General features: G+C 51.6%; 6 protein-coding genes across 6 annotated transcripts; 5 read left to right on the top strand and 1 right to left on the bottom strand.

Moving 5' to 3' along the window:
- Window positions 1-538: 538 nt before the first annotated feature.
- Window positions 539-3,279, top strand: POX_e07025 (Calpain-like protease palB/RIM13; the record flags this gene model as incomplete). Its single annotated transcript, XM_050115836.1, has 4 exons — window positions 539-589; window positions 680-1,032; window positions 1,093-1,324; window positions 1,387-3,279. 4 exons carry the CDS (start codon window positions 539-541, stop codon window positions 3,277-3,279), a joined length of 2,529 nt encoding a protein of 842 aa, XP_049968296.1.
- A 398-nt stretch (window positions 3,280-3,677) lies between these two features.
- On the top strand, window positions 3,678-5,167 carry POX_e07024 (uncharacterized protein; the record flags this gene model as incomplete). The annotated part of the gene is made up of 4 exons (XM_050115835.1): window positions 3,678-3,780; window positions 3,853-3,953; window positions 4,058-4,185; window positions 4,240-5,167. The coding sequence occupies 4 exons, from the start codon at window positions 3,678-3,680 to the stop codon at window positions 5,165-5,167; spliced, it is 1,260 nt and encodes a 419-aa protein (XP_049968295.1).
- A 620-nt stretch (window positions 5,168-5,787) lies between these two features.
- On the top strand, window positions 5,788-7,280 carry POX_e07023 (uncharacterized protein; the record flags this gene model as incomplete). The annotated part of the gene is made up of 4 exons (XM_050115834.1): window positions 5,788-6,155; window positions 6,222-6,312; window positions 6,386-6,731; window positions 6,865-7,280. 4 exons carry the CDS (start codon window positions 5,788-5,790, stop codon window positions 7,278-7,280), a joined length of 1,221 nt encoding a protein of 406 aa, XP_049968294.1.
- Window positions 7,281-9,809: 2,529 nt separating this feature from the next.
- On the top strand, window positions 9,810-11,201 carry POX_e07022 (uncharacterized protein; the record flags this gene model as incomplete). The annotated part of the gene is made up of 3 exons (XM_050115833.1): window positions 9,810-9,855; window positions 9,971-10,132; window positions 10,252-11,201. The coding sequence occupies 3 exons, from the start codon at window positions 9,810-9,812 to the stop codon at window positions 11,199-11,201; spliced, it is 1,158 nt and encodes a 385-aa protein (XP_049968293.1).
- A 2,000-nt stretch (window positions 11,202-13,201) lies between these two features.
- On the bottom strand, window positions 13,202-16,251 carry POX_e07021 (DNA topoisomerase 1; the record flags this gene model as incomplete). The annotated part of the gene is made up of 6 exons (XM_050115832.1): window positions 13,202-13,336; window positions 13,395-13,844; window positions 13,907-14,146; window positions 14,197-15,702; window positions 15,783-15,982; window positions 16,197-16,251. The coding sequence occupies 6 exons, from the start codon at window positions 16,249-16,251 to the stop codon at window positions 13,202-13,204; spliced, it is 2,586 nt and encodes an 861-aa protein (XP_049968292.1).
- A 679-nt stretch (window positions 16,252-16,930) lies between these two features.
- POX_e07020 (ATP synthase subunit gamma) lies at window positions 16,931-18,082 on the top strand (the record flags this gene model as incomplete). The annotated part of the gene is made up of 4 exons (XM_050115831.1): window positions 16,931-16,986; window positions 17,129-17,703; window positions 17,769-17,881; window positions 17,933-18,082. The coding sequence occupies 4 exons, from the start codon at window positions 16,931-16,933 to the stop codon at window positions 18,080-18,082; spliced, it is 894 nt and encodes a 297-aa protein (XP_049968291.1).
- Between the last annotated feature and the right edge of the window lie 1,219 nt (window positions 18,083-19,301).

Genomic DNA, 19,301 nt, shown 5'->3' with positions numbered 1-19,301 from the left:
CGGCGCCAGGAATTCTGTTTGTTCCCGTTCTGATCGGATGAACCTCACTATTATGCCTCAGGCACCTAGAAACCATAGATCAGCTGACCTTTGGCCCGAGTGGGGTGCGAGTAGGTTCTGAAGCTGGCGATGTTCGGAAGGTCATTACAGTGCGAGTATATGGGCAGATGTATGCTTCATCGTGGGCAGGCACACTTCTTTGCTTAGTCTCAGAGGCTCATGCTTCGAAAATCTCGGATCCGTCATGATACCCTGGAACATGAAAGATCAAATTACAGGACTATATAGACATTAGACGCTCATGAACCAGTTCAACTCTCGAGAGTGACAAGGCCAATTGCTGGTGGCTGAGATCGCGAACGAACCGGACTTCTCTTCTTCGTTCAAAGTTGCGGGGCAAGCTGGCCTCCACTTGTCCTGCGGCGGTGATTCCACCACACGAGCTAGGACGATCGCACGGGCTGAGGAGTTGTCTACCCAACGAGAGGCTCGGCTTTCCCACCGAAACGTTGCTCCTCTTCCAGCACGAGCAGAAACAATGACTAGCCCCCATGGAGCTACGTTAGATCTCTGTGTTGCTCAAGCATTGGTAAAGATCATGTGGTCCCTCATTCCTTTGTTCCATATCTCCAGACGATGGGGGTGATTCGCATCAACGGAAGAGCTAATCGGCAATTAGCGAGCCGAAGAAGCCATAGCTTCCGCCACCTCTCAGAAAGCGGCTCTAGAAGCTGCGATCAATGCCGCGGAGCAGTACATGCGAACTCTCAGTCTCGCGCCGGTCGAAAATAAAAGCCAGTTTGACTCAAGATGCAAGGGTCTGATTACTCGCGCCGAGCAAATCAAGGCGACTGCGGACTGGCAAAGAGTGGCCCGTCTCAAACATGTCCCCAAGCTGGAAGCACCTACTTCAAGACGCAAGCTTACGACTCGTGAAGAAATCATCATTCTCGAAGGAGCAAAGCTGAATGGATTCATCTTCCCACCCTGGAAGCAACCACCTACCCTGGTGGACTTTGACAAACCATTCACGTACGTGCAAGATCTGACGTGGGAACGTTGGTCTGTAGTATCCTCTGACTGTCTGAACAGAGACTCCCCGGACCTGCATCTGTCAGATTGCCAGAGAGAAATATTTTCAGGGTGGAAACGACCCGCTGAACTGCTACGGGCGACAAATGCTGATCACGAGAGCCGAGATGCGTCGGAGCCGTTGATGTCAGTCTCAGACTCCTCGGATCTCGTGCAAGATGTCCTGACCGACTGCTCTGTGGTTGCCAGTCTCTGCGCAACTACCTCTCGATCAGAACGAGGGCTAGGGAACGTAAGTCTCGGACTTTTAGAGCACCCCCCTTCCCCCAGAATTCAATCAGTTGACTTGGGCAGCATGCTTCACCGGTGATCTACCCGCGCGAGCCTGAATCCAATCTGCCGGCTCTGTCGCCTGTGGGCAAATACATCTTTCAGTTTTACTTCAATGGAACATTCCGAAGAGTCATCATAGATGATCGACTGCCTGCTTCCAAAACCGAAAGGTCTCTCTATGTGGTGGATCGCAACAATCCAAACTTCCTATTGCCGGCGCTGATTGAGAAAGCCTATCTCAAAGTCCGCGGTGGCTATGATTTTCCGGGAAGTAATTCAGGGACTGACCTGTGGATCTTGACTGGATGGATTCCGGAGCAGGTATTCCTTCATGATCAGGACGCGACCCCGGATGAAATTTGGCAACGATTATATTTTGCTTTTACTTATGGCGACGTGCTACTCACGATTGGGACTGGGAAATTAACGGAGACAGAAGAAAACGGCCTGGGTCTCGTCAGTGAGCATGACTACGCCATTCTCGACATGATGGAGCTTCACGGCAAACGTCGGTTCTTGCTCAAGAATCCATGGGCAGGCGCGGTACCCAGCATTGGGCGAGAGAGGGATGAGAAATCGAATCTTTCACATCCTCTTTCCCCTGGAACATTTTGGATGGATTGCGAGCAAGTTTTCCAACATTTCGAGAATTTGTACCTCAACTGGAATCCTGGTCTGTTCAAGTATCGTGAAGATATCCATTTTACCTGGGACTTGTCTCAACGGCGGGCTCAGGCCGGTTGCTTCGTGAGGAATCCCCAGTTTTCAGCACGTTGCGATCGCGGTGGTACAGTATGGTTGCTTCTGGGCAAGCATTTCAAGACTGAGGACCAAGATTTCCTGGATGCGGAGGGCGGCGGCCTTGGTTTCATCAGCATCTATGTGTTTCGGGCAGATGGCAAAAGGGTGTCGCTGAATGACATGCCTTTACAGCGTGGCCCATATGTCGACTCTCCCAACACCCTCCTCAGGCTCGACATGCCACCGCACGCGACGTACACCGTGGTGATATCGGAGCAGTCTTTACCATCGTCGAGCAGAAACTTCACCCTTACTGCATTGTCCACTTCTCCGGTTTCCCTAGCACCTGCACAAAACAGCTACATGTGCGTGAAGAAAGTGACTGGGTCGTGGACAGCATCAACGGCGGGTGGAAACGCGGAGTCGGTTCGATATTCTTGCAACCCGCAATTCAGTCTCGAGATCTTTGAAAAGACCGACATCGCTGTCCTGTTGGAATCAAGCGAAGCCGAGCTAGCCACGCATGTGAAGCTTTTCTGGTCCAATGGACAGCGTATCGCGCGGGTTCGAAGTCGCGATATCATCGCAGATAGTGGTGACTATCGCCGCGGGTGTTCTTTGGCAGAAGCGAAATCGCTCGACAAAGGGGTCTACACCGTGGTATGCTCGACCTTTGCTTGCGATCAGTTCGGACAATTCGAGCTATGGGTTTCCTCGTCGGTCCCGTGTGTTGTGAAACCCCTGGCCTCTGAATCCGCTGGTCGCCGCCGGACCGTCTCCTCCATCGGCATTTTGACACCGGGAAGTGATCGCATGCTGGCGCCCTTGCACGTGCCCCGAATGACCCGAATCAAACTCATCGGAAGAAGCAGATCGTCCACCCTCGGATCTCGCTCAGTTGGTCCCTCGCCGTCCCTGATGACTGTTGAGCTAGGCCAGGGTCCTTATAAGACAGTACTGGCAGCCTCTGAGGACGGTACCCATTGCGATGCCCCATCGGGGGTGCGCGTGGACGATTTTGATCTTGCGCCTGCCGCCGATCCTCGACAAAAGATCTGGATTGTCATTCAACGCATTGGCGGGCCGGGGGGACAAGTCGAAGATCAGTTTGAGGTGGAGGCATTAGCTGAGGAGCGAGTTGAGATTGGAGAGTGGATTGTAGAGGATGAATGAACAGCATCAACCTGGGAAGCCATAGTCCCCAGTTCTCGTCAATATTCCCATAGGAGGGCAATACTTTTTTCCCTCACGAGGACTGACCTGAATGACGCACACCAAATGCATTTTATTTGACAAGCATGGTCCAAGGTCTAGCAGTTATGAACAGCGATATTCCCAAATCAAAGAACAAGTTTGGCGATTATTTATCCTTGTAATAATAACCTTTTCCCTTCATATCTTACAACGAAGCTGAATGCGGAGTAAGTCACGCCCGCCGCTTTCCCCAAAATCGATAACGGGCGTCTTTATCGCATCTCCACACGGGCGGTGCGCACGAGGATCGGAGCTACAAACGTCATCTCTTTATCGTGAGCTCCCCCCTCCTTATAACGGTATCGACATCCCCAGCCATGACTAGCAATATTCCGGCCGCGCTGCGGTCCGCTGATATCGGGCGCTTTGCTATACGAGCAGCGCAGATTGAGAAAGCGAAACCCGTCGTTGCCTACTGGTGTGAGTGGTCTGGTCTCTTGTTCCCCGCGATCGCAAGCCGCCTCCCCTGACATTGCCCGTTTACTGCGACAGGCCATTACCATATCGTTAATCAGATTATCGAGCGTGGTCTTCACAACTCCGACGATGAAATCAAAAACTACACAATCAACCTTGTCGAGAAGCTGGAGCAGGTCAGTTGCGTCCATATTCATAGACCCCGCAGTCTCCGCATCCTTTCGAGCCAATGCTCGTGGCAGACACACGAAAACTGACTGCGCTGTTTTGGAGGTGACAGTTCAAAAGCGAAAACTCGGAAAATGAGACCGTTACGGACAATGATGCGGCCAGCGCGTATGTTGAACAATTCGGCATGGAGATCTTTAATCGCGCCGAGGCGGCCATGACCGCCAACAAAGTGACCAAGTGAGCATCGCTGTGTGATTGATTCTGTGACAAGCTTGCTAACATCCCGAGTAGACAAACTGCCGACACTTTTCAAGCTGCAGCAATCTTTCTGGAGCTTTGTCAGATCTGGGGGGAGCTGGAACCAGAGATTGCTGGAAGAATCAAGTTCGCCAAATATCACGCAGTTCGCATTGTCAAGGCCATCAGAGCTGGGGAGGATCCGAATGCGACAAACCCGGTCCCTAAAGGAGAACAAGAAGAAGAGGTGCAGCCGACTGACCAGGACGTACAAGCATTTGATGAGTCGGTGGCAAACCAGGCCACGAAACCTCGACAGCCCTCGGTCGAGGAAATTCCTGACGAAGCTGACCGTCTAAGTCGTCAGTTGGCTCACCAATCTACCCTGGATGAATCTTTGCATCCCTCGCGGACATCTTCCCAGCCGAGAGCATCTGCTACGACCGAGCCTGATATTCCATCGGTGCCCAGCAACCCGCCGGGCACACCCGCAAAAGCGCGCGACGTTGACCTGTCACACTCTGGTGGACTTGAACTCCCCTCCACGCCGGGGACGATTGGTGGCAGGACCAGCGACACGGCGCCCTCAATCGATCTACCGGACACACCTGGAGCCAGGGAACTCCATGGATTTTCTGGGCCGCACCATTCGAACACTTTTCAGTCCTTCCCTCCCCCTTCTGCAACAAGTCCATCCATCGAGGCGCCAAACCCAGCCTCCTTCTATGATCCACCAAACATCAATGTCAATATTCCTCCTCCTGTGACGACTCCGCTGGTTTCAGCGCCCCCTACACGCGCTCCCGCCGCTCCTGCCCCGGCTCCGCCCCCACCCAGTCAGCCTGCTCACTCAGTGGACGATCACAATATCTCGTTGGCTCAAAAGCATGCACGCTGGGCAGTCTCGGCTCTGACATTTGATGATGTTGACACCGCTATCAAGGAACTGAAGAACGCGTTGAGATTCCTTGGTTCCGAATAAAACTGTTGAGTGTCATTTGAAGAATCTGGTCTTTCATGGAGGTGCAGTCTATTTTTCGTGAATAAGCGTTCATAGGTTGGTCTTGCTGTATGCTATGGTATTCAAGTGATCGCTTTTTCAATCCAAAGGTTCAATATCAACACTGCCTTGGCAAATTCAGGTCTTTATTTGGTCTGCCTATCGCAGGTCAAGTCCCTTGCTATTTTCTTTTCTTTTTTCTTTTCTTTTTTTGATTATGGAAAAACTGCCATCAAGCTCTGTCAGATCCATCAATGAGGCATTTGCATCAAGTTGAAAAGGGGGTGAGCGGCACTCTTGAACCATACTCTTGGACTATGGGAGGATGAGAGTGATCTCGACAGGAAAAGTTGGAACGTAGTTGCTTACGGTTGCTTGAGGCTCATCTACTTACTCTGTTTGACACACAGGGGACCTTCGTTTGGGTTACCCGATTCGGCTGACTTCACTCCCTCCTCCATGCGCGCGGGCTCTGAATGTTTGACAGGACCTGACCTGCATACTCTCATACAAAATCTAGGTCGTAGCGAGTCAACGCATATGATCACCTCACATGATCGCCTCTGGCATTGATCATTTGTTTCCACAACATCACCGACACGATGACCAACCCTCCCCGCTTAACACGGAACAGCGTTCCTCCCTCCTTCCCCAAGGAATTTGATACTCTGACCAGTTTTCTGGACGATCAAATGCTAACTCCCAAGAGCAAGCTCGACGAGTTCCGTCGGTTCTTTGACTTGAAAACTGAATGGTGGAACCGATTCCACAAACAGTTGAAGAGCCATGTTCTGCTCACCTCGAACTGGGCAGAGGTTCTGGAGAACGAGACGAGCCGCCAGAATGTTGCAGCCGAGTATCTTGATCAAGTAGGGGATGAACTCTGGGGCAAAGAGAATCAGGAAAAGTATCTCATCGAGGAACATGTTCAAAGCGGACAGGCTTGTGTTTATCCCCGCGATAGGAAGACGTAAGTGATATCATCATGGCTGAATGGGCATGTCCAAGATATAGGTTCCAGGCTGATTGTGACCAGAATGATCAAGGCACTTGCATTTCTGCTTCAAAAGGATGCTAAGAATCGGCGGGAATCCATCTCCCATGAGATCAGCTTTCCGAATCTCAAGGTCAGGACTTTCTCACAGTCACTTCAGGCTCAGTGGCCGATACGGTTCGTGCTAAAATGAATGACTCCTGTAGGTGCGTGCACGCCCAGCCCCGTCCAGCAGTAGCTCTCTCTCCGAACCACCTCCATCCGAGGGCGATTCTCCGAGCTCGATCAAAATGAACAACAGTCGAGCTTCGACCCCTGCCAGACTGTTCAAGGTTCCCAAGGTTAGTGGATCACCACTGACTTGGCGAATGACCCACGGGCCGAACAAGTTGCACCATGCGGAGCCGGACGCGAGTGCGAGGCCGATCGAGGATCTGGAGTCGGTGGATGATCCTCATCCGTCCGCCGAGACTAGCTGGACATCTTCGGCGGTTGTGACACGTGCTGCCTCCCCCCATGAGGAGGGGAGTCATGCACAGCTCTGTTGTCAAGGTGAGAGTGGTGGGCATGACTACCATCATGAACTACAGAACCGTCATTCCCCTCCCCTCCCTTCCCTCCCTTTCCCCCCTCGGTAAAGCAAGTTGTCTCCGATTTGGCTGACCAACCAATCTTCTCTTGACAGAGACCACCATGGATTTTGGAGGGACCTTTCTCCATGATCTCTCTGACACGGCATATCATAGTCTCGCCACTTACTTCCTGGTCCAAGAGGACTGTAGTTCGAATACGCCGGTGTGTGTCCCCTTTTGTAATTTCGACGATTACCGAACCACCAACGAGTTCTTGGATGAGATGGAGAAGAGATGCTGCTGTGCACATGAGCCCAGCATGCTTCAGCTGTTCGAAGATGTACGCCAGTATTCGTATGCGGTGGTCTCTCTCCAGTGGTCGGGGGTCTCCTTTGTCTTACGCCGGGAGACGGATGATCTTCAGTCGCTGGCGAATCGCATTGGGTGTGCCTGGCGGGCCAAGGGAGCCGGAGAATTGCAAACTTTTGAGTTTGTGGTGAAGGTGACTTTGAAGAAGGATCCAGCTTAAGAGTGGAGGAGTGGAGGGGGGGGGGGGGGGGGGGCGGTTGAGCAGCCATGTAGTCGGTGGGAGTTGATACTCATGCACACTTGGGCTATCACTGCATTAATCGATGGAGATACGATGCGCAAACGATGAATCTCACGGCAGAGCGGGCATCTGGTTCATTTTTTTTTCAATGTCTCGATCTTGTAGCAAATTTCTCTAGAATTGTTCCGAGTGCACAGCGCCACTAGACGTCCTACCGTCCTACACCCTAGGAAAGGTGTCGGTTATGAAAATAAGAATGGACATGCATGGCTTTTAAACCTCCACACCTCCAGCGGGCATTTGATCCACGGATCGTTGGAGAGACCGGGCTCCAAGTCTGGGTCGGGGTCCGGGGGCGTCGGGCAGATCTGCGCACTTGTTGGGTCACCTCCAATTTGGGGGTTCCTTTTGCTTCTCGTCCAGAATGGCTGGCACACACAGTACGTAGGCCACTGATATACGTACAATGAAGCACTGTCCACGTGAAATAACAAGGAGGCAAACCCCCATCCCCCAAAAAAGAAAAGAAAAAAAAAAGCAACACATGGAAATTACAGGTCTCAAGAGAGTCTAATTACCTGTCGATTCCACTTGCTCTGAGTGAGTCAGTCCCGTATTGGTCAGAGAAGACACTCGACGTCGACCTTTGATGCAGGTCTTGAAATTGAGTTCCGCCGCAAGAAATGCACGACAGATTCACGTTGCAGTCGACCAACGACAACGGTGGCTAAGCCCATCCCGAGCAATGTGCTTGCCACCATGTCCCAACTTCTTCCTCCCCCTCCCTTTCTTCTTCTTCCTCTTTTTTACTTTTACTTTTCTCTCTTCTCTTCATTCCCGAGTCTTCGACGTCAGTGGGCACTCGGGCGGATTCTGGTGTCGCAAGTGCTTCAAATGAGCGGCTCGCCGCACCATTCGACACAACTCCACAGTCCACACCCGCCCACTTGGCGTGCCAGACTAGAGATCAACGGCGTCACTAGGGCGATGAGGACGATGCTCCTGAGGCGGTTCTTGGGTCTGCTTGGCAGGGCCCTGGTCCACACGACCACCATGAGCCCACCGTGAATCCAGAGAGGCTCGTGTTCCCGAATTTTCTAGCGACCCAAACACTGCCCATCACACGGAGCGGGGGGTTGCTAGTGTCTGTGGACTGCCAGTAGTATGAGAGGGGGGGGGGGGGGGGGGGGGGGAATAAAAAATAAAAAAAAAATAAAACTTCTTTGGAAGAATCTTACTGCTGTGGGCTACTCAAGGAGGGGTTCACGAGGTACCATGTGCAATACAGTAGAGAACTAGAGGAATTTTCTTGCATCGTAGATTTGGACCATCAGACGGAAGGGAAATGTACCCTGGAGATGAAGCAAAACGAACGGGGTCCATCACGCTGAAACCGAGCGGGATAGCGGGGTCCCAAGATAGGAGTTGGAGCAAGAGAAGTGGGTATATTGAAAAAAAAAAAATAGAAAAAATGGGAGTACAAAAAAAAGGAAGGGACAAGGGAAAGAGAGAACTAGTGTCAGATTGTCAGTGTGTCAAAGATTGGAATAGGGGAGATTGTCGGGGACAAAGGGACGAGGTGTGTGTGCTTCAGTCGTCCACAACCGGCGCTGTCCATGTAGCTTGGATGTACTCAATTACTCCCGACCATTAAGCACGCTCCGGGGGAATCAAGAGAACGGACTGGAGATTTGTAGTTGCAATCACTGAGTTCCTCTTTTCGAACGAGGGTGAGCTCTTTGAGATCGACTCGCGACTGTCCACAACCAGTGGTCCTGATGTCTTGCGTAGCAGTCACACTTCCTCTCGATGTGTCTCGACAGCCGTCACGGCTCCGTCGCGCGTGTTGACTGTGATCGTGACGAGCCCATCCTGTCTGCCGAGTCACGAATGAAGAGTCGAAAGAATCTCACCCAGAATCCTCGACTCCAGTCACATCGCGGTGTTCTTGCAGGTTCTTGCAGCTACCACGAGTCAAGGGAGGCATCGTCTCCCAATCGACAAAGTATGAGGCAAGACGAGTGTGTCCTGCCCGCGTTCAGGTACTCGTAGCCTCACAGCCACTCCACCTTCATCGAAGCCATGATGCAGCCCAGAATGAAGATCAGAAACCGCCAAATTGGTCTGCTTTGCAAGTCCCCTTTTAGTCCACGACGGAGTTGCGGACCGAACTCCTCCTCCTGTGGCCCACGTTCCCATCACCTTCTCCTGTCCACCCCGCTCTCCTCTTCTCTCCTTTTGGAGAGACTCTCTTCCACCGACTCTCCGTTTTCTCTCCAACTTCGACCGCCTATCACCTCCATCCTCAATTCTCCCAATCGGTGTCGAATCTGCTTTTGCAAATTCATTCCTCCTTCCCCCTTTTCTTTTTCTGGCCGTCTGGTCGAACTCTTCCCTTCCCCCCCCCCCCCCCCCTCTCCTTTCCTCCCCCTTCTCACCCTCCAACTCTGGAACCTCTGGCTGCGGTCCGCCGCGACTAAATAAACCCACCCCGACCTTGTTTCTGCGATGGCCGACTCCAAGAAACCCGCCGTCTTGATTGTCGGTGGCCTCGGTATGTGCAAAGTAAACATGTTCCCATGAGGACCATGGCTCTGCAACGTCGCACTCGCCTCAATCTCGAGTCTCGCCCACCCTGCCCTGTCGACGCTAACACGGGCAGTTCGTAGGCTTTATCGGTCGTCACCTTGCGCTTCACATTCATGAACACAACCTCGCCTCCGAGGTCCGTATAGTGGACAAGGTCTTGCCACAATTGGCCTGGCTGGCTCCGGAATTCGAGGAAGCATGCTCCAAGGACAAGTTTGTTCAGGCGGACGCCAGTCGAGAGCGTAAGTGCTTGCCCTCGAGCAACTCGATTCCATCCCCCATTGGGGAATCGCCCCCTCTCTCTCAACCATTGCGACTCGACTCGGTCAAACTGACGCTGTCTCTTATCCCGCCTCTCCAGAACACCTGCCTCGCATCTTTGACCGAGCCAATGGCGAAAAGTTTGACTATGTCTTCAACTGCGGGGGGGAGACCCGCCACTCCCAACCCGACGACGTCTACGAAGCCCGCAGCTGCAAGCTCAGTGTGTCTCTTGGTCATGAATGCGCCAAGCGTGGAATCGCAGCCTTTGTCGAATGTTCGACCGCCCACGTCTACAAAAGCGGATCATCGCCGCGGAAGGAAGCCGACAAGATGCAGCCATGGCACAAGCTGGCCAAATGGAAGCTCAAAGCCGGTGACGAGCTACTGAAGATTCCCGGATTACAATACTGTGCGCTTCGGCTGCCGCACGTCTACGGCGCATACAACACCGGATATTTCGCCATGGCCATCTGTCTGGCCCGGGTGCACAAGGAGATGGACCAGGATCTCCAATTCCTGTTTACCAAGGATGTCAAGGTGAACACCCTGCACGTCAAGGACGCCGCCAGTGCCTTGTGGGCGGCAGCCGAGTGGCGCGCCAAACAGGGCCAGTTCGACCGCAGTGGAGGGTCGATCCCGGCACTCTTCAAGGACCCGGATATGCCGATCTGTTTCAATGTGGTCGATCACAACGATACCTCTCAGAAGCACATCGCCGACGCCATGGCCGAGGTCTTTAATCTCAAGGTCTCTTTCCTTGGTTCCCTGGCATCGCAATTGGCCAAGTTGAACCTGGATGATGTTGTGGATGACATGAACGAGGTCAGCCTTCAAGAATGGGCTGATTTGGTGGCGAAGAGCAACATTGAACGACCGGGACCGATCGGTCCATTCTTGGAACTCGATGTGCTCAAGGATCAAGATATGTCCATTGACGGCTCATTATTCGAGACGACCGCCAACTGGAAGCCCAAGTATGAGAGCTTTGGCCCCGAAAGCGTTCGCGAGATGGTCGAGAGTTACAAGCGCATGGGCTGGTGGCCATGAGTGGACAATTGAAATGTTTCCCTTGCCCATCAATGACCGTCACCAATCTCTCCTGCTCATCCGCCGACGTTGACAAAGTTTTGGTGACTCGTGTTCCGGCCGACATTGGTCGTGACAGATTTTCGTCGCGCCTGCTCGGCTGTTGCATCTGCCTCCTGAAGAACAACTTTCCCTTTCCGCTCTGAAACGACCCTGAACAACCCTGATGACCAAAAATCTGTCTGCATCGGCGCAGTCCTTCCATCGTCGCTTTTAGACCTGTCTTATGAAAATTCTCTCGCACGCCAGATTCCCCCTGTGCTGCTCGCGATATGAGATGTGAAGTCGAGCTCGAGCTCCGCCTTTTGATTTGTCCTGTTTCGCACTCGGGACTCGGAACTCGGACGACTCGGCCTCGCTTTTGTACTAATCATCGGGATCCCACATATGGAGGATTTTGTGATTTACAAGTTCATGCACATATCTACGTATATCCGTCTTCTTGCCCTTTTGCTTTGGTGATTCTCTGCAGATTCTCTCCTTCTCGGAATCTTTTCTCATTTCTTCGATTCCCTTCTCGACCCTCTCTTGAGCCCGTATGATTGCATATTGAGCCCTTCTTTTTGTTTCTTCCTTTTTTTCTTTACCTTCTCCCTTTTCCTATTGAACTTTTCACTCATTTTCAAGCCTTGTTCATTAGCATAGCCATCTTGCTTGTGTTAATATCTAGGTGATAATGTATGTATTTTAGAATTACATTCGGACCTGTCGGCTTTGGGATAAGCCGGCCTGTCTTTCCTTCTCGGCAAATATATATATTACTCCTTCCACGTACTAGTATTCTGACTGGGATCATCCATTTCCTACGCACTGTTCATCAGGGGACATCCACTCACGATGGCAGGCTCTCGGTAGAGTACCCCCGACCTGTAATCTCACCGAGTGATGCCAGGGAAGGAAGTACATGTAGTAACCTAGCCCGACACCACCACCTCCTCCTCCTCGACAACCAAAACATGAACCCATACCTGACTTTCCCTGACCGGCCAGCCCACGTTGTACAACTACGGTAGAAATCTACCTTCACCGCCACGAGCAAATCCCCAGCACCTCATTTTTTACACTGTCACCACCCACTGCCGCTCGAAAGCAGGAGCCCAGGAAAAAACGCCGTAATGACATCTCTCTTCTTGATTCCCGGATGGATAGGTGTGGTGGAATGAACACTATTAAGGTTACAATGGAGAGATGCGGGCGTTTTCAAGACTACTGGCATATATGAGATCGATAGATTCAATGTATACATTCTCGTTGATGGGACACACGTCGACATTCATTGAACTGTGTACGTTGACGGCGAAATAAAGAGTATGAATTCTTTGACTACATGGTGTTGGAAGACGGGGTTTGGATGGAAGGAAGAATTAATTTTGTATCCATATGCTCCTTGCCTGGGCGGTAGATTCATGATATTGATAGGTGAAACTCCATTTGAAACCTCCTAGTATCATCTCTGCAATGGATGGGCTTCAAATTACTGGAAATATGGTAGTATCCATACCTATGACACTTTGAGCTGGGGCTTGATGGACTCGAAGAAAAAATAAATAAAATACATTGCGATTTTCGCATCTAGCTATGAATCTGATTGGGCCAGACGTCACAAAGCGAGACGAGGGGCCAGGATCAAGGCTGAGCGCCAAAAAAACAAAGTCGAAATCTGTGCAACCAAAATCTTCTAGTAGGGGTGGAGACGTGGTGAAGATGGCGAAAGCTCAAAATGAACTGGTCTGCGACAGAAAGTACGATGCTGAATCGCGTGACGGGGATTGCACTGCCTGTCTATACTTATGGCATGAGCCAACGGGGACAAGGACGAGACGCATGCGACGCATGACGTGGCCATGATAAATGGCAACGAAGCCAAATTCTTTGCACCTTGTGGGTGTGCACTGATGTCTAGATGGGAATGTATACGAGACCAGGGGTCGAGATGAGAATCAAAAGCGATTAGAGAGCAATCAGAACTCCCAATCTTCGTCGACAGACTTGATGGCCCATTCGAACTTCTCACGAAGTGCCTTCGAGAAGAATCGCTCAATTGGAACATTGAACTTCTTGCTGAAGACGACCGTGAGGCGTGGATCGATGTAATTCTAGATGAGAGTGTTAGGAGATTTACGCCAACCAACGGGGGGGATAATGGAGACCCACGATTTTCGATGTGCCCAGGGCCACCTCTTTGTTTTCTTCCTTATCCTGTGCTTGAAGGATCATGGCGTCGATGCGCTGCTCCAGTTTCTGGATGTTTGCCTCGATCTTCTCAACGGTAGGCGCGCGACCCTCAGCTTCGACCTTTCCAGACTTGTTTTCTTTGCTGTATTTCTTTTCAAGGTCCTTGACTGCACTTAGTCGCTCGTTGAGCTCAGAGACCTTCATTTCCTTTTCGCCATCAGCGACACGCTTTTCATTGTCCTTCTCGAATTTCTTGGTGATCTTCTGCTTCATCTCGTCGACCTTGTAGGCTTGATATTCCTTGACCCATTCAGGTGTCAAGTCTTCGTCAAGTTGGAAGAAGGCCGCGCCTCTCTTCTTTTTCAACGTCGGCTCCAGATCGAGCATCTGCATCTTGAGACGCCACTTTTCGTAACGAAGCCCTTTGATCTAATTGAATATCTCTTCGTTAGCTCCGTCACTCCTAGTACATCTCATCACGTGAGCCTTACGCGTTCACTCATTTTTTCCATCTGATTCGCATGTGCTGCGCCGACCGTTCTCTTGTGATTGCAAAGGATGGCGACACGACGGTTTGCATCGTTGTAGGCCTTGACTTTCTCAGGGATTGTTCCCGCAGCCGTCATGTCCTTGAGCAATTCGCTCATCGTGAAAGAGGCGTTGTAAGTACGGAAAACCTTCGCAGTCAACCCAGGCATGTAATTTTGCAAATGTTTGTTCAGAGCAGAAGTCTGTATAGCGTTAGATAAAGTCCAAGCGCAAGTATTAGCAGGGGCCTCACAGTCAAGCGGTCGAAAATCTCGTCGCCGTTCTTCTTGGGGGCTTTCTTGAAGATCTTCAGGTTCTTGAAGACCTGAGTATCGACAACAACCTCATCGTAGAAGCGAATACTGTCTTTACCCAAGAAATCAAAGACCACAGTGTTGGGTGGCTTCAAGGTGATATTCTCATACTTCAATGAGCAGCAACCGACGGTTTCTGCCTCGTCTTCGCCTTTTTCGTTACCGGCACGGAGAGCGAACTTGTCAATCAGGTAAACCGCGGTTGCCTTTTGGCGCTCAACCATGAGCTCACTCTTCATGTTTTTGGTGTAGTCCTTGCGAATCTTGTCAATGTGTTTCTTGAGTTCTCGGGCTTTCTCGAATTTCTTGTAGTCACTTTGACCCTTGACGTCGGAGTTCGCGGCCAGCATCACGTATTTGTAGTTGCCGTTGATGTTTTCCTGCCACATAGCAAGCCATGTACCCTCTTGGTCATGCTTCACTTCTTTCCATTTGTGACCGGGGGGTGGTGGAGGAACCTTAGCCTCTTTCCCAATGTTGATCGTCACTTGCTCTGGCTGAACACGAGTCTTGACACGACCAGTCTTCGGGTGTTCACCTCGACCACGGAAAAGTGACGGTGGTTCGACGCGGAAATTACCGACTTTTTGAGAGCGACCGTCCCAGATGCAGGTCATATAGGGAGCTTCTTGCTCATCCTTTTCAGCCTTCAGACGCTTCTTCTCAGCAGCCGGCGTATTCCTCTTGGCCTCACGTTGAGCCTCGTAGTACTCAAAGATAGGTTTGAAGTCGCATTTGGCAAATTCTTTGATATCCACCTTGTTGCCCTTTGGATCCTTGGCGCCACCAGTCTTCTTGAGAATTTCCTTGAAGTCCATGAAGAAGTTCTTTTGGAAGACAGGGTTCTCCACGTTATGGGTTGAATTGAGCATGCTTCCGAAGAAACCGGCGACTTCTTCAGCATCGGGATGCAAAGTCACCGGCACGCCGTCATACTTCATCTTAACATTCTGCGGCAAAGGCTCATATGGCGGAGGAAATACCACGCCGTTGTGTTCAAGGGTAGTCCATTTCTTGGTTCCGTCACCTTTTGTAGGATCTTCCCACCAGCGGTACTCCTCCTCGCCGTCTTCCACGTCCTCGCTCTCTGCCTTGACCTTAGCTCTGCCTTTCTTCGCAGAGGCTGGCTCAGCCTTGACTTTCTTCAGCGAAGATTTATCGTCGGTGGCCTCTTTTTTCACGCCGTTTGCTTGCTTTTTATTGGTCGCAGAGGTCTTGGCTTTCGAGGCCGCAGATTTGCGCATATCAACAGCGGTCTTTTCAGCCCGCTTCTCGATTTTTCTCTTCTGCGAGGCTAGCTTTCGCTCGATGGGGACATCCGAGTCTGACCCTTCACCGATAGCTGTCTCGGAAGCCTTTGGAAGCTTTCGTCCGTTGGCCGCAAGAGGAACGTCATCTTCCGATTCTGGGTCTTCGTGTTTGACCGATGTGCGTCGGCGTTTACTCTGCGAATGGTCAGTTATGGCAACCACAATTGGCACCGATTTCGTGGGCCACGATCATTCGAGCAAGAGTATGAGCGTACCAAAGGCTGATCTTCCTCACTACTCTCGGCTTCCGCATATGATTTGGCTTGCACGCTAGTCCGTGACTTGCGCTTGGCCATGATCGGCGCATCCGCATCCTTCATTTCTTCGTCTTTGTCCTGCACAGGGCCAAATCGCTTGGATATGCCCGCTTCAAGATTCCCATTCGTCACAGGTGACTGATTCAACGAGGCATTTGCTAATCGAAGACAGTAGATACGTTAGTCATGCTCTGGAAGAATCCCGAGTGGGCTGTATGTGTTCGATGGCGGACAAGAGAGCTGGGGGTGAGGCCAGGCTGACGAAAACCAAAAGTGAGGGTTGCCCGAGGGTCTCGCAATAAATAGTGCACTCGAGCTGAGATTGTGACCGACGAATGGATGTACTGCAGCGGCAGCACGGGGGAAGCTCACCATTGGCGCGGCCATTGGCTCGAACAAGAGGAATGTCATCTTCAGACGAACTCATGGTTCCAGTTAACAGGCGTAAGCTGCGCAGAGGCGAATGGTAGCTTGGAAGGCGGGTGCCAGTAACGAGTGTAAATCCTCGTGCGCCGAGTCGAAGTCGCGCAGACCGAGCCGCTTGGTAGATAGACGTAGTCAGGTAAATTCTGACCAATGAAGACGGCTGTTTGGGTTCGCGAGAATAAGAATGCTCAATGATGCGCAGAAGCGTATAGTCGAGGCAAAGGGGCTCGAAGCGAGGTGAGATTACTTGAGCACGTAATCGAAGACGGGCAGCAAGTGCAGAAGAAAAGAAGGTCAGAAAGTTTGGGGGCAAGAGGAATGGATGGAATGCATTGGAAAACGAGGCCTTGACCTCATTCTGCCTGAGGCCTCAAATCACCGTCCCGGATTTACCTGCACAGCTGCCTGGAAGCTCAGGCATGACGTACACAAACCCTCCGTGCCAAGGCCACGAGCACAAGGCAGCAAGGCCCCCAAAATACGCCGGAAGTCGGAATCGCACACCGTAGAGACTGGCTCATTCGGGTTTAGCGCAAACGGCAACCAGGAGTTCGACTTCGCACTTCCCGTCTGTCCTAGTTAAGACAGTACAGCGAGGCCTTTGCAACACTGCTCTGCTCCCTCCCCTCTCTTTATCGCAGTCTGTTTCCGGTCTCTTTTGGCCCTTCAACCTTTTCGCAATGTTCTCCCGTGCCGTCCGTCCGGCTGTCCGGGCTGGCAGCTCTGCTGTCTCTCGGTAAGTTCTCTTCCGATGCTTGCCTGGTGGGCAGGTCCTTACACCCGAGGAACTCGACGACGCCGCTGCGATATCTCGCATCTTTGAATTCTTCTTACTGTCCGGCATTGTCTTCCACGAGGAGAACTAATATCTGGCACAGCGCTGCGCCCGCCAATGCCGCCACCTTCGCGACTCTGCGTGAGATCGAGGGACGCCTCAAGTCCATCAAGAACATTGAGAAGATCACCAACACCATGAAGATCGTTGCCTCGACCCGTCTCACCCGCGCCCAGAAGGCTATGGATGAATCTCGCAACTACGGAAAGACCTCCAACACTGTCTTCGAGCAGGCCGAGACCAAGCCCGTGGAGGACAAGAAGACTCTTTACGTTGTGGCCAGCTCTGACAAGGGTCTTTGCGGTGGTATTCACTCGGGCCTGTCCAAGGCCACCCGCCGCCTGCTCGCTCAGAACCCGGAGGCCGATGTTGTCATTCTTGGTGAAAAGGCCAAGGCTCAGCTGTCCCGTGCTGCTCCCCAGAGCATCGTCATGAGCTTCGCCAATGTTTGCAAGGACATTCCCACCTTCGCCGACGCCCAGGCTATCGCCGATCAGATTTCCATGCTCCCTACCGACTACGCGAGCGTGAAGATCATCTACAACAAGTTCATCAACGCTCAGAGCTACGAGCCCGCTACCGTTGAGGCTTTCTCCGAGGAGGCCATCACCCAGTCCGGTAAGTACCACCGAGCTTTCGAGGAACGATGTAGTTTCTGCATGCTCACATTTTGTTCTTGACAGCCAACATCTCTGCCTACGAGATTGACGATGAGGCTCTTGGTCTCCTCCGCGAGTATGCCCTCGCCAACAACCTCTTCTGGGCCATGGCTGAGGGTCACGCCTGCGAGATTTCTGTAAGTCTTCATCTTTGCTACCTGTGTTATCAGTACTAATAACATGAATAGGCTCGTCGCAACGCTATGGAGAACGCTTCCAAGAACGCCGGTGAGATGATCAACAAGTTCCAGATTCTCTACAACCGTCAGCGTCAAGCCGCCATTACCGGTGAGCTGGTTGAGATTATCACCGGTGCCACCGCCTCTGCCGACATGTAAAAGTGTTGATCTGCTTTTTCGGTCGAGTTTACCCACAGTGTAGACGTGTTGATATATAGATCAACTCAGACGTTCTTGTAAAATCAGTGTCAATCCATTTCCAATTTCCTATGTGCTATCTGATCACCATGATATTCCAGGATGAAGTTCGGCGAAGGCTCTCGTAAGACAGATGCAGGGGCTGCTGATTCCTCACTTCGTGTGTCTGCACGAATGACAAGTAATCTTCTTCATATTTTGGCCTGTGTTGATTTTGTCTATCTTCCGTGGGCACTCGCTCTTCAAATCCGATTGCGTCCATTTTCAATTGTGTCTCGCTCGCTTTTCAGTCGATGATGGGCATGGATCAGCCGGCCTTCATCCATTTGTCTCTTCTATGCCGCGCTTTCTCTCTCTCTCTCTCCTCTTACTGGGGTTTTTTTTATTTTTCACTCGTCTTCCACTCGTTTCTTCTCACACCATTTCCACATCCTCACCCTCCCTCCAGCCTTTCCATTCCTCGCTCTTCTCGTTATTCCATTCGTCTCTGTCTGAGAAGTCCCTTCCCCCTCTGATTTTTTCCTAGTTCACAGTTCTTGACCAACGGTTTTATCCACGAAGGGACGGGCTAACTCTCTCCTATATGCTTGGCTTCTAAATTTCCTAGCTTTACATGAAGGACCTTACGTTCGTGAACCAATACAAGGTACTTACCTGTGTCAGACCAGACTCGTCCCTTCGGGTGTATGATGTGTCCCGGGGTAGGATGGCTCTCTCAAATCACCTAGACAGAAGCACAGGTCCAGAGACCACCGCGGCATTTCGGAAGTTACGCCAGTGGCTGCCTTCAGTCTTGATCATGCTTCAATCACCTCCAGGCTAACATGGATGGCACCTCAACTGACGAAACTATTGAGCAGGAGCAAAGGGCTATCGAGACACTCAGAACCCCAGACTGCGTTGTGAGCTTGACCTAGAGCTAGGGATGATGCAGCCAGGCACGTTTGGCAAGACCGGCCAAAGTCTATCTGCCCTTTGAGGCTACGGTATGTCTAGAAATACCTGCCGGCGACTGGCAGGAAAGCCTACGAGTCTAGCGTGACTTGCTATAATGCGATTCCAGCCGGGCTACCATCGTGTCTTTTCGCCAGACCTCACGCCTGACCTACAACACGTCCACAAGAAGCTGAATTCAACGCTTTTTTCTAGAAAGAAATGGGAATCATCCATTTGCCATGTC

This window comes from Penicillium oxalicum, chromosome V (genome assembly GCF_001723175.1).
Source record: "Penicillium oxalicum strain HP7-1 chromosome V, whole genome shotgun sequence".
NCBI classification, from domain to species: domain Eukaryota; kingdom Fungi; phylum Ascomycota; class Eurotiomycetes; order Eurotiales; family Aspergillaceae; genus Penicillium; species Penicillium oxalicum.
Note: the sequence above shows the minus strand (reverse complement) of the source record. Positions and strands in the feature narration are given on the sequence as shown.